Raw genomic sequence first — 13,687 nt, forward strand, 5'->3', positions numbered from 1 at the left:
GTCGCTCTAACGCGAAGAAAAGCATATCAGTAAATGGCCCGAGTAGCCTACTGATTCCCCGTCGACTACCCTCGACCAAGCCTTCACGCACGCTCCCATTCACGCTCAGCTCACGGGACTGTCTTAACTGTGGTATAAACCCGCAGTTTCGCTTCACGGTCTCAAAAAGCTCCAACTTCCGACAAAGGTCGCGTCTCGATCTTCGTCGGACCTACCCCAACCCTTTCATCATGCCCGGAGGTGTGTGTGCCGTCCTCGATTACGAGGTCGACATGATGTCTGAGTACGTTGCTGAGATGGCCACTCGCGTTGTTACACCCGAGGCTGCAGTGACCTCGCCCTTTCGCAAGTTCGTGTCTCAGATCCTCACTTCAACACGACTGCCCAGCACCACAATCCTCCTCGGAATGAACTATCTCGCGAAGAGAATCAACACCTTGAAGGGACAGGGTCCTTACAAGGCCTCAGAGGGACAAGTCTGGCGCTACCTGACCGTTTCTCTGCTTCTGGGAAGTAAGTTTCTCGATGACAACACCTTTCAGAATCGCTCTTGGTCTGAGGTGAGTGGCATTGCTGTGTCAGAGCTCAACTCGCTTGAGTTCGAATGGGTTGAATCTATGGGCTGGCGACTGTATGTCAATCTCGATATGAGCAAGGACTACCAGGCCTGGCTTGAGAACTGGCGTGAATGGCAAGAGATCAAGAAGCGACAGGTCGCCCAGGCCAGCCGCGAGAGGCTTGCATCTATTGTCCCCGCCATCGACACAGACATCGCCAGATATTCTGGTCAGCGCCAGTCACCTCACTCGCGTTACCTCCAGGAACAGGTTGCGGAGTATGAGCGTTACCAGGCTATGAAGGCTCAACAGCAAAGCTATCGCCCACGCGAATCTGGCTGGGGCCAAAGTTCCTGGGGTGCTCCCCTCACGCCTCCCGATTCCGGGTATGGCACTCCAGACTATGCCATGTCAGCTACGTCGAGCAACGAGCGCTATAACGAATGGTTCTCACAGGCTGCTACTCAGTATGCTACCCGATACCCTCAGCCTCCTGCTCAGACCACCTTCTATCCCAACTCGCGCCACAACTCGTATGGTGGACACTACTCTTACTCTCAGAACATGTGGGAACATGGTCTTGCCGAGTGTAGCTGCGCTGCTTGTGTGGATCCTATGAAGCAGCAGGTTCCTTACTTCGTGCCTCACGGCTATAGTCAGCCCGTCATGGGTTAAACGTTTTTCAAAAGTTTCACATAATGGCTCTACTCGAGCGCGGTCCGGTTTTGGAAAGAAGAAAAAAGTTTTACAGGGTTTTCATTTTTTACGGCCACGATTTTCTTTTTTATTACACGCATCCCGAGAACGATAAATTCGCATTCAGATACCCCAGGCACGACAAAATTGTTCATAACATGACCTTTCGGCGGATCATTCTCAGGATTACTCTACAGCCACGACTTGATGACAGGAACTGAAAAGCCTGATCCATTCTCCTCGCGAGTCAACTTGACGCACCAACGTCAACTCAAGTCCGAAAAATGTGGCATTTTCTTTTTTTTGTTTTATTGGTAACACGTTCTGTAATGGTCATAATCGGCGTTCGGCTTTTTCGTTTTACACTACACGGTTTCAGCTTGATAGACTTCCGGTTTCTTCGGTTTCCCAAGGCTTTTGCGCGCACGGCTTCCCTCTGTTCGCCATTTCCGCCCTCATCGTACTCCAACTCAAGCACATCGCCCTTCACTGGAGGTCCGGACAATGCATCACCGGACATGGGCGTAATGCCCAAGCGCGGCATCTGTTATAGATGGCGACTCAGCAGAACTTGATCGCTGCCACTCTCGACGCAAGATTCTGTTGAAACGCAGGAGATGGTGCGAATCGGTCACAATATATCCTGACCATATTTTCTCCTCCATGATCTCGTCGTGACGCAGATCGATATGAAAGTCGATTCGACACGAGTACCATAGGTCGGATGGACTGAGCTATGCGACGGTAATCTTGAGGATGGTACATATTTCACTTTTTTCTTCTTCTTTTCTTTGTTATTGTAAGTGGTAGATATGAATTTTGACCACAGGAAACGGTTTCACACGACGGGGTTATGCATTGCGTTCAGCGGGAAAAACAACGGAATTGGATTTGATCGCTTTGATCATAGGGTTTGATATCATATTGTTTGTACTTCCCTGGAGTTGGTCATCGTCACGGCTCCAGCCTGGAGTGGTGTCGGATTTGACGCCAAGGAAAACGAGTATTGTACTCTTGACTCTGGTCTTTCACAGGTCTTGGTGTTGGGCATTACAATGAGATGTTACCAACGGGGTGTTGGCATCTGCTTTTCGTCACGTCGGCTTAATGGATTCATTATATGGCCGACTTTGTTTTTTGTTGCAATTGCATCTTTTTTTCATGACTTGGTATGATTCTTACGGAATATTCGAGCATCATACAAGGGGCACGATCCAATGCAGCCTGCAAGAATCAACTGCTTGGAACCTTTGTGTTGCCACTCAACAAACCGAATGTATTTTTTCAGCCATTCAGAGCTGTCTATAGGTAGTAGTTTTTGTGTACCATGTGCGCAAATAAAAGGTGTTGAAAGCAAAATTGGTTGCTAGTGATTCGATTGGCTCAGCCTATCTGAATGCATCTGATGCAGCTGTTGGAAGATACATGAGATGCAGGTGGGAGGATGACACTCTCAGCATAACCTACTCGTTGTTTATGGAGCGAGAGATGATGCGAGTTGGTGACTCGTGATTGCTATTCAGATTTGACTCGTGTGCAAAGGAAGAAGGAAAAGTCACCTTGCATATCGAGATTTGCTAAAATGAAAACAAAAATATCATCACATTACTGCTTGCTACTATTTACCGTTTCCGACCTGAGTTGTGCACAAACCGTCTGTGATGGCCTTCGAAGTGGACTTACTGATTGCGTCGTTGATCGGTAGATTATCGGATGGCTGGAGTACTCAATAAAGCATCGTCAATCCAAGTCTCATCTTCTACAAACCTATATAACATGATAATAGTCTTATAGCTGCTTTTCCTGTTCTCCCCAGACGTGGCTATTCCAGACGCAACCTCCAATCTCAGGTCAGATAATGTCTAGCCGCTTCGTATCGGCTGGCAAGATCGGCTCATCTGGAGAGATCTCGAAAGACGCGAGTGGTGCAGAATCGACACCTCAACAGCCGCTTCACAATTCCGCCAAGTCCAAAGAATGGGAAGCGGTTGAGCAACAGTTGGAAGCCGAAAGAAAGAAGCGCGAGGAACAGCGCATTAAGGCTGCTACAGGAGGTGGCGAGAAGACTTTGTATGACGTCCTTCAGGCAAACAAAGGTAAGGAAGGGCCTCGTTGAAATCATTTCACATTTCTGACTGAACACCACAGCGGCAAAACAGGCCGAATTCGAAGAGCAGACCAAACTACGTAACCAGTTTCGTGCATTGGATGATGATGAGATAGAGTTCTTGGATGAGATACGCGCCAACAAGCGTGCAGAAGAGGAACGCGTGAGACAAGAGACGGAAGAAGGTCTAAAGGCATTTCGAGAGCGACAAAAGGGTGATGCTGCACAGGGCGAAAACGCTGGTGTTAAAGAAGAAGGCGAGTCATGGGAGATTGGTCGTAAGAGGAAGCGCACGAAAGAGAAAGATGTCAAGGGCTTGAGGCGAAAAGTCAGCGTAGCGGAGGAGAAAGAAACTGGGAAGCAAGATACAAAGCCAGTCGAAGGCACGAGCCATGATACGTTAGATGAGAAGTCCAGGACGACAAGTCAGTCAGCTGCTAAGCCACCAGAGAAGAAGGGGCTAGTATTGGTGGGCTATGGGAGCAATTCAGACGATGACGATTGAAGGTATGAGTGAACTACAGTAGGGTTGAGATCACACGATGAAGGGGAATCAAATGCCATTGAATTGTATAGCATAATAGACCATGACCACGCTCAATGCCGTACCTCATTCTATCATTAATGTTACATTGGTACCAGCCCCTCGCCTGGTCTAATATACAGAATTTAAATCCTAACCACGAGATGCACTCCATAACATAGTTGTAGTAATACACGGACATACACAGCGGTGCCCCCCGTCACACCGCGCCCCCCCTTTTATGTCAAAGAACAACACTCCGTTCTACTCATCGCTGTCCATATTACCAACGTTCGGTCTCATGGGCTTGGCCGTCACTGATTCGACAGTATAGTTCCACAAGCTGCGGAAGCTTCCTTTTATCCATCCCTCAATCTCGGCCTCAGAGACTTTGATCTGTGCAGCGCGGGCTTCATCTTCAGGGGCAATCTCAAAGCGCCGCATGCGCTGCGCCAATCGAGGGTCAACGACCATAGGCGCAGGCCAAATTTTCTCCTTAGGGGGCTCAGTAGGCGCAGTGGCGGTGTTGTCATCATCTTGCTTGGGCGGTTCCTCGGGCTTCCAAACCGACTTGACCCAGTCGTTCTCCTCATGCTTTAGGACGAGCTCCTGCTCATACTGACCATCGGCCTCTCGCCACTCACGAGAAGAGTTGGCGAAGCATACAGCAGCAACTTCGCGGCCGATCTCGTCGGCTAGTTTGCGGCGGTTGAAGAAGCGGTTCAGGCGGACTAGAGTGTGACGGAAGCCCAGGCGGTGGGGAAGAGGGATGGGATTTGCAGGAGAAAACTCGGCGGGAATTTGAGGAGGGATATTGGCGATGGAATAATCGGCGGTGGTGTTGTATGGCAGTGGCTGGGGTGGTCGCTCAGGCTTCTTCTCTGCCTCCTCCTTCTTCTCTTCAGGTTGCTCACCTTCGGCCTTGGGAGTCTCAGAAGCCGCCTCGACAGGTTTGGTAATAGGCTCAGGCTTTACGGGAGGGTCAAGAGGACCAAGCCAACCCTCGTGTAGTCCCCTGATATATTCCTTCCATGTATGTCGGCCAAAGATGATATCGCCTTTGACACCCTCATACTCAGGAACCTGGTTCTTCTTCCTCAATGACTCAGTTATAGCTTCATCTGTTTGCAGGTCCTCTTCATCTGGCCTTTCATGCTTCCTTCTCTCCCTACGAATCTTCTCTGCTACGGCAGCTCTCACATCACCTTGTTGTCTTCCCTGGACGAACTCCCAGTCAAGACCAGAGGCAGCCAAGACGGGCTTGGCATACTCTATAAAATGGTCCTGTGCAATCCGTAGACCATCGCCAGGAGGCGCCTCGAGGTAAATGGTCAGTTTGCGAGGCAGTTGGCTGGCTGAGGGGATTATGTCCTTTGCGAGAGGGGCGACAGCGTGCTTCCACTTCGCGGTAGCCCTCTTCTTCTCGCGCTTGTCGTAGATGATAGCAGCTGAAATAGAACCAGTGATAGCCCAAAATATAAGCCAATTGCGTGAGGGAAGTTTTCGAGGGAGATTTGGCAGACCCATCATCCGAAGAGCTGGGTTCTGTTTCGGCTTTGGTGTGGGCGCCTTGTACGTTGCGCCGGTGCCGGCAGCGGGCTGCTGCGCTGAAGGGTTGGATTCGGTCATTGTGCGAGTCGAATGGTTGTACTAGTCTTTATCATGCGATCCGTAGGCCTGAAGAATTAATCGCCGTTGCATTCGAGCCGTTTAAGCCATAGGATAGCAAGGTTGTTAACATCGACCTCTTCTTGATCTGTTGGTCCGCCGAAAGGAAAAAAATCACGATAAGCGATAGGCGGCTCCGTTAAGGCCCGGGCGGTCGGGAAGGAAATACTTTAGCTCCGGTCATTATATGAATTGAATAGGTAGGTAAAGAGGTGTCTCCGGTTTTGTATTAACGGACTGAAATATCAAGATTTAAAACGTGACTAGTTCTGGCTTCCTTCCACCTACTTAGGTGTATGACTTATTTACTGAAACATTTATTTGTCCTTAGTGCGTTGAAAGTCAAAGTCCTCACGAGTCTCGCTAAACTTCCATAAAGCTTCTAGAAACGGTAGGGAATACGGTAATGTCTGTGATCAGAGGATGGAGTTTTCGTTGTCTATGTTCTGATTTCAAGAGAGCTGCGTAGTATGTAGTAGATTGGGGGGAAACGTTGCCTTGCTCAAATGCATTGATTAACTCAGGCTACTCAGGTATCACTGGGATGTCATTCAAATTCTTGTGTGATGTTCACCGTTGAATTGCCATGTGGTACATACAAGCGAATATTGTATAATAAAAGCCGACGGGAGCCAACGTGGGCATGTTACATCTGGCAATGCTACTCAAGGTCCATGTTAATATAACATGAAAACTACGCGAAATAGATGGTGGATAACAGAGTCAGCCCCGATCTCTGATGATGACCATCCACAGAACAATAGTTGAGAATACGGATACTCAAGAGGCTGAGAGGTCCCTGCTACACATGGGTGACAGGTTCGCCTGAAGCTCAGGAATAGTACCACAAACAGCAACATCTGGGGGAACACAACAACAGGGGTCCAGCCCCTGAGGGGTCTATTGGCAAGGATAGCCTGGGATGAAAATTGTACATGTGTAGTTTAGTGGCTAGGACGAAAAAAAGTGCCATGCTATGGAGCATGATGGTCAGAACGCGATCATAAGTCACCACCAACACCGTTTGTTGGTGTTGAAAATTAGTTCGGAGGGAGATGCTGGAGATGCTAATCTCTTATTAGTGGAATGCGATGAGCGTAGAACTCACCATGATGAGGAAAAACATTGGTCTGCTAAAGTGAGGGTGAAGACTTTGCTATTTGAGGCAATCACATCCTTTACAGGTGGAGGCATTGACTGGTGTGCAATTCTCTTCTAACAACTTCTTGTTCGCAAAATGAATTATTGCTGATACCTGAGGATTCAACTTATGTACCATAGTAAAGCACTACCTTAGTAGTTACTTAGATATCCATGGATATCATTGATTTCCACTCTCGTCCCGGGCACCGAAGTCAGGTACAGTAGTTAGGTAAGGTAGCCACTGAAATTATAGCAGCCACAGCACCCACCATCGACATGATTGCCACTAAAGACCGCTAATTTAAAGCTAATATATACCGGCTCAGGTCGCCCGCCACGCTTCATTCTATTCCAATTCTGTCGACGGGAGTTGCTGGACCCCTCAGACTTGTTGACCCCTTGGATCTCTTCCCCAAAACGCATGGAACCAACCTATGCCACTTCACGGCCCGTCGTGTGCCAACCGCTAACCGCTAACTTTGACCATTCCTTTGGCTTTGACTGAACCTACCTAGGTAAGTCAAAACACCCAGGGAAGGGCGATTCATCCCTAGGAGCACGTTTCGGCTCGGGGAGTGCAGGTGGTGAAAGTGACAGTGACAGTGACAGTGACGCAGTGGCAGCGCCTGTCATATTTGTTCTTAGTGGAGGGAAACTGCTTTTTTAGCCAAACAAAAATCCTCAAGTACTTCCTGGGCTTTAGGTTTGTACGGAATCCGCTACCCTCCTTCTGCTTTAACTCTTTCTCTCAAAATCATCCATTTTGATTTCTTTTCGTCTCTCCTTCAACCTGAGACCTTTGCCGACCGTGCACCAGTCTCTTGGTGCTCCCGCCAGAGGTGGCTCTGGTGCTACTTTACCCGTATTGTACTCCCCTAGGTACCCAGGCACTTTCCGGGCAGTTGGCAGTACATACTAAGCAGCTAAGGTGCCAACTGTAACTGACCTTCCTGCGGAAAGGTAGCTCTAGTCCCGCGCCGCCCCTCGCTCTCCCCTCCACAGCCCCTGGACATGACCCTCCCCTGAAACTTGTCCGCCATCTCGACTCCCACCTCAGTCTTTATTCTTTTCATCTCTCCAAGAGTTGTTTACCAACTTGTCGATACGATACAGGGCGAAACGAAGCGATCGAGACGTCGCAATCAGACAAGATGGATCCCAATAACAACAACAATCGCCTCTATCTTAACTTTGGCAACGGCAACGACCGTTTGACCGCCTCGGACAGGGCAGCATATCCCACTACGCCTTCGACCTTCCCGCAGCCCGTTTTCCCTTCAGCTTCAGGTCAACAGCCTGGTGGGTTGCAACCCCAAGGTCAGCAGCAGCAGCAACAATATGCTGGTGGCTATGCGCCCCAGGGCTACTTTAACCAGAACCAATATGCCCAGTATAGCGGCCAGCAACAGCAGCAGTCCAATGACTATGCTCAGGGAGCTGGGTATCAACCACGATCCAATACACCGGGCACCAACGACCCAAACACAGGCCTCGCTCACCAGTTCTCTCATCAGAACCTCGGAGGTGCTGCTCGAGGGCAAGGTTATGCTCGAGGTCCCTCTCCAGGTCAGCGTCCCAGGACCGCTGGTAGTACAGGACAGCAGCCTAGCTACAACAGCTACATGAACGCCCCTCCTATGCCAACACAGGCCTCTGCCCCCGCAGAAGAATTCCAACGTGCACCCGAGCGAAACCCTGATCGATATGGTACAAATGTCAATAGCAACCAAAAGAAGTGTTCCCAGCTCGCCGCCGACTTTTTTAAGGATAGTGTCAAGCGTGCCCGCGAGCGCAACCAAAGGTATGTGCCTACGTGCCTCGGTCTCGCTCCTGTCCATGAGAGTTGTGCAACTAACTCATAATCACTATACAGACAAAGTGAATTGGAGCAGAAGCTTCAGGACCCCTCACAGGGCGCCGCTAGACGTGAGCAGCTCTGGTCCACTGCTGGCAGAAAAGAAGGCCAGTATCTGCGTTTCCTTCGTACCAAGGACAAGCCCGAAAACTATAATACTGTAAAGATTATCGGAAAGGGTGCCTTTGGAGAGGTCAAGCTCGTGCAGAAGAAGGGTGATGGCAAGGTCTATGCTATGAAGTCTCTGATAAAGACAGAAATGTTTAAGAAGGACCAGCTTGCACACGTTCGATCAGAGCGAGACATTCTCGCAGAGTCTGACAGTCCATGGGTCGTCAAGCTCTACACTACCTTCCAGGACTCATACTTCCTCTACATGCTAATGGAATTCTTGCCCGGTGGAGATCTAATGACAATGCTTATCAAGTATGAAATTTTCTCGGAGGATATCACTCGCTTTTATATTGCGGAGATTGTTCTCGCTATTGAGGCTGTCCACAAGCTGGGCTTCATCCACCGGTATGTATCACGCTCTCTCACCCCTGTTTTCCCGCGAGCAGCATCTGACCCTCGATAGTGATATCAAGCCTGACAACATTCTCCTCGATCGCGGAGGTCATGTCAAACTCACAGATTTTGGCCTGTCGACTGGCTTCCACAGGCTTCATGATAATAACTATTATCAGCAGCTGTTGCAAGGTAGATCAAACAGGCCTCGCGACCGTAACTCGGTTGCGCTTGATCAAATCAACCTGACAGTCAGCAATCGATCCCAGATCAACGACTGGAGACGATCTCGAAGACTTATGGCGTACTCGACCGTCGGAACTCCTGACTACATTGCTCCTGAGATTTTCACTGGCCACGGCTACACCTTCGACTGTGACTGGTGGTCACTCGGCACGATCATGTTCGAGTGTCTGGTCGGCTGGCCTCCTTTCTGCGCCGAAGACAGCCATGACACATACCGCAAGATTGTCAACTGGAGACAAACTCTGTACTTTCCAGATGATATCACACTAGGTACTGATGCGGAGCATCTTATCCGAAGGTAAGCAATCATCTTGAGAGTCAAGGGGAACGCTAGTTGCTAACATAAAGTAGCATGGTCTGTAACACAGAGAACCGTCTCGGCCGTGGTGGTGCCCACGAAATCAAGGGCCATGCGTTCTTCCGCGGTGTTGAGTTTGATAGCCTTCGTCGTATTCGCGCACCCTTTGAGCCCCGCTTGACCTCCAACATCGACACGACTTATTTCCCTACTGATGAAATTGATCAGACCGATAACGCCACTGTCCTTAAGGCGCAGGCTATCCAGCAAGGCCACAAGGTCGAGGAGTCTCCAGAGATGAGTTTGCCATTCATCGGCTATACATTCAAGCGATTTGATAACAACTTCCGATAAATGGGTTGAGGTGGCATGGTGGTCTCTCCACGAAGCGAACCTAGTTCTGTGAATGGGCGCTGTCGATGGAAAAGGGGACGTCAACTCGGACGAGTACAACGGGTTCTTCAAGCAGTTATTCATGACATGATAGACGAAGCAAACAATGTGCGGGGCTTGTCCGTTTGCTGAGCCTTTTGGCTGTTTCGATGCATGTTTTTGATGATACTATGGTAGCAGGTCTGGTTCAGATGGAGGGGCATACAAAGTCGGTCAGGTTGCATCGCATTATACAGGACATGTAACAAAACACGAGTTTCCAGAACTGCTGTACAAGTCAATAATAAGATACTGAAGCAAAAATAAAAATTAAAAAATGAAGATGTATCGTTCGTGACAGTGCATGTATCTGAACTGGGTCGTTTGAGACATGCCATTTGAAATACAGCCTATGATTAACTATCTCGAAGTCTAAAACTGCTGCGCCGTGATCACATGGAATTGAGTGATAAGTTATACATGAAATTGGGCAGCCCGTATATAGTAACAAGGCTCTACTGGTGTTTATTTCGAGCCTTGGATGCTTCAGACAGAATTATTGCACAATTAAAAAAAAAAAAAAAACCCTGTGACGCCGTCCCATGACCCGAATATCCTTTTCTTTACTCCCAAGATGCAAATAACCATGACCACCAGAGGGTCAGTAAATGGGCCATTACCTCCTTGCCGTCAAACCAGGAGCCGCGTTGAAGCGTTCCTCGCGCTCAGTCATAAACATGACCTGGATCCAATACTCCTTGGCATCCGGATCCCAAAAGGCAAACTGCTTGTCCTCGCGCTTGTCAAGCTCACGGGCAGGAATTTTGAAGCCAACCGTCTCGTAAGGTTCGGCGGCGACGAGTAGGTATTGGAAGTTCTTGTCGGGCTCCTCGACGTGCTGAGTGAAGGCGTTCATGACCTGCCACTTGGGAGATGTTTCGGGGGTCGCATCGGGATATTGGAGCTGGAAGAGCAGACCCTGCTGACGGGAGACAGGGTCGCGGATCTTGGTGATCTTGTATCCGGGGCGTCCGATCTTTACGACGTTGCGACGCTGCGCGAAGCCTGCACCTGTGACTCCAATGGGGAGGCCGGTAGCTGGGTCAACGGCACCTTGACGACCTTCTTTTTGCTCACGAGCAGCGCGACGGGCGAGGTTGGTCTGATGTTTCTTGCCCTGGGTATGAGCGAGGTAGGAGCCATCATTCTGGTGGACCGTGAGACAAAGACGGCACTCGAATGAGCCGACGTGATTCTTGAAGAAGTAGGGGTCCTTGTCGAGGTCGATGGTCTCGAGAGCGAGCTTGCGAAGACGTTCGCGACGGTCGGCGTTGGTGGCAGATTGAGAAGCGACGCCTCCACCGCCGAATTTCGAGCCGGCGCGATTTTGGAAATCCATCGTTGGAGGTTTTGTGATGTGATGGAGATTGAACGGTTGGTTGGCTCGAGGGTGAGAAGGTAAGAAAAGCGCGATTGAAGGTGTAAGTATGGAGTTGTACTGAGAACAAAGAGACCTTTGCCTTGGTGAAGATAAAGAATTAAGTGGAGACCAATGCAAGACAACCTACCTGTATGCAATGGTAAGGTGACTGACCAATCAGACGCTGAACAAGCACTTGAACAACTTATAGACCATGTATATCATCAGACAAATAAAACGGAGATATCTATCAACCTGTATAATTATTCGAATAAAGGTCTAATAAATGTCTCATAACACGACTTTCAGTTAGATTCTAACCATTTGAGCACGCTTAGAAACCCATGCTTCAACACAACTGACAAATCTATCAAACTCGTCCATGGGAGTGTCGAGCACCAAAGCCATGAATCCTCTTCGCACGAGCCAAAAACCCTCCTCCATCATATCAAGCCAAAAGAGATCCCTCAAGGAATCGAGTTCTTCGACTTCGCCAGATCTTTCGATTGCACGAGAACCGTCCCTTGGAAAATGGACTCCCATGATAGTGCCGATACCAGTAAAGAGCACTCTTGTGCCCTTTGTTACTGCGTTGAGTCGGTCCCTGAGCTCATCTCCAGATCTCGTGAATTGGGCTGCAATATCAGGCGTGTAAATCTTTGTTAGGCCAGCGTAGCCAGCGTGTGTCACCAGAGTGTTGTTGTTAAAAGTGCCTGAATGCGAGAGAGCAGTGGGAAGCCGTGGATCAAAAGCAGCCATGATATCTGCTCTACCGCCGAAAGCACCGAAAGCCAGGCCTCCGCCGAGATACTTTCCAAATGTCTTGAGGTCTGGTCTGAGCCCCCTCATCTCGGAGATACCTCCTCCTGAGAGACGGGAGGTCATGACTTCGTCCATGATGAACAAGACGCCGGCCTGAACCTGTGAGTATATAAGATGGAGCTGATAGAGCACGCAGACTTACCTTTCCAGCAATCTCCTGTAAGCCCTGCAGAAATTCAGGGTGTCCGGGAATGCCACCTCCAGAGCCCTGCATCCCTTCCACCAACACTGCAGCAACACCCTCGCTCTGGATAGCAGCACGAGCGCTGTCAAGATCGTTGTATCTGGCCACAACCCAATCGTCCAGGTCGACATTGTTGGCCTCTGGTTCCCCCCCCTTAAACCCTATCACAGCACCATGATAGCCCCCACTGAAAGTGACGACTTTTCTTTTCTTGGTGAAAGCCCTGGCAGCTGCTAGAGCGTGGATATTCGCTTCAGTACCAGAGTTGCAGAAGCGCACATGTTCCAGATTGAAGCGGCTGCAGACTTCACGAGCGAATATCTGCTCTTGAGCTGTATTGCCCCCAACATTCATGCCTACATTGTCAAGTACATCTCGAATAGTCGAGATAATGACGGGATTGGAATGCCCATAGAGAGCAGCTGTGAACTCGCCGGTGAAATCTGTGTAACTATGTGATCTGTAAGCAGAACTGCTGGCTGCAATAGCCCATAAGACTTACGTGTGTCCATCCTCAGAAGTAATTTGATGGCCTTTGCCAGACTTGATCACAACAGGGAATGGACTAGCATGCAGAACAGTCCTCGTGTTTCCGCCAGGCATTGATTTGAGAGCCTCATCATGAAGAGCCTTGGATCGAGAATTACGATCAATGTATCTAGTCGTGGCGGCGTCGAGTTCCGCCTGGATCTGCTGGATGAGTTCTGAAGACATGGCTACCTTGCCTACTCGGGTACTTATGGTGTTGACTTGGCTTTTAGTGCTAGTGCGTGCTGAAATCCAAGAGGAAAGGCGATGGATTATATACGTTGTTTCAGAGTCGGTTTCAGTTGATCGACTTTACAACGATACAGGCTCTCTCGCATTTCGGGAACAAGTGATGATAGTCATGGCATGTTGTAGTGGTCTTCGGGTCTACCTTGGTGTGTTGTCGGGTTTCGGGTCTGGCATAGGCATAGTTTCCACCGACTTGTTCACAATGACCCAAATTAGGGAACTGCCAGAGTGACCGTATGATCGACGGGTTGATGAGTTTAGATAAGATTGATATTAAAAGTCCTTGCATTAATAAGCCCTGAGACCATGCTTTGCAATCACTACGATATTCCCAACGCAGACAATATATCAGTACTAGAAATGGGAACTAGAAGAGTCTCAAAGTAAACAGAACATCGAACAGCATAGAATTGAGACCGAATTAAAATCTTCGACTTGTGACTTTATCTGTAAATAGCATGTCAACTCATCAATCTCACCTAGTAGGTTTCCCAGAGATAGGTACGTACCCT

At 49.2% G+C, this 13,687-nt stretch overlaps 6 protein-coding genes; 3 read left to right on the forward strand and 3 right to left on the reverse strand.

Moving 5' to 3' along the window:
* Nucleotides 1-230: 230 nt before the first annotated feature.
* FFUJ_01383 (related to cyclin-like protein CLG1) lies at nt 231-1,232 on the forward strand (the record flags this gene model as incomplete). Its single annotated transcript, XM_023579340.1, has 1 exon — nt 231-1,232. The coding sequence occupies one exon, from the start codon at nt 231-233 to the stop codon at nt 1,230-1,232; it is 1,002 nt and encodes a 333-aa protein (XP_023424178.1).
* A 1,879-nt stretch (nt 1,233-3,111) lies between these two features.
* On the forward strand, nt 3,112-3,865 carry FFUJ_01382 (uncharacterized protein; the record flags this gene model as incomplete). XM_023579351.1 has 2 exons in its annotated part: nt 3,112-3,349; nt 3,402-3,865. The coding sequence occupies 2 exons, from the start codon at nt 3,112-3,114 to the stop codon at nt 3,863-3,865; spliced, it is 702 nt and encodes a 233-aa protein (XP_023424179.1).
* A 282-nt stretch (nt 3,866-4,147) lies between these two features.
* Nucleotides 4,148-5,512, reverse strand: FFUJ_01381 (probable TIM54 (component of the mitochondrial TIM22 translocase); the record flags this gene model as incomplete). The annotated part of the gene is made up of 1 exon (XM_023579362.1): nt 4,148-5,512. One exon carries the CDS (start codon nt 5,510-5,512, stop codon nt 4,148-4,150), a length of 1,365 nt encoding a protein of 454 aa, XP_023424180.1.
* A 2,333-nt stretch (nt 5,513-7,845) lies between these two features.
* On the forward strand, nt 7,846-9,954 carry FFUJ_01380 (probable serine/threonine protein kinase COT-1; the record flags this gene model as incomplete). XM_023579373.1 has 4 exons in its annotated part: nt 7,846-8,495; nt 8,568-9,068; nt 9,127-9,600; nt 9,654-9,954. The coding sequence occupies 4 exons, from the start codon at nt 7,846-7,848 to the stop codon at nt 9,952-9,954; spliced, it is 1,926 nt and encodes a 641-aa protein (XP_023424181.1).
* A 694-nt stretch (nt 9,955-10,648) lies between these two features.
* Nucleotides 10,649-11,371, reverse strand: FFUJ_01379 (related to splicing factor 3A subunit 2; the record flags this gene model as incomplete). Its single annotated transcript, XM_023579384.1, has 1 exon — nt 10,649-11,371. The coding sequence occupies one exon, from the start codon at nt 11,369-11,371 to the stop codon at nt 10,649-10,651; it is 723 nt and encodes a 240-aa protein (XP_023424182.1).
* A 330-nt stretch (nt 11,372-11,701) lies between these two features.
* Nucleotides 11,702-13,112, reverse strand: FFUJ_01378 (related to glutamate-1-semialdehyde 2,1-aminomutase; the record flags this gene model as incomplete). XM_023579395.1 has 3 exons in its annotated part: nt 11,702-12,307; nt 12,357-12,849; nt 12,901-13,112. The coding sequence occupies 3 exons, from the start codon at nt 13,110-13,112 to the stop codon at nt 11,702-11,704; spliced, it is 1,311 nt and encodes a 436-aa protein (XP_023424183.1).
* Nucleotides 13,113-13,687: the final 575 nt, after the last annotated feature.

The sequence above is a fragment of the Fusarium fujikuroi genome, chromosome FFUJ_chr01, assembly GCF_900079805.1.
Source record: "Fusarium fujikuroi IMI 58289 draft genome, chromosome FFUJ_chr01".
NCBI classification, from domain to species: Eukaryota; Fungi; Ascomycota; class Sordariomycetes; order Hypocreales; family Nectriaceae; genus Fusarium; species Fusarium fujikuroi.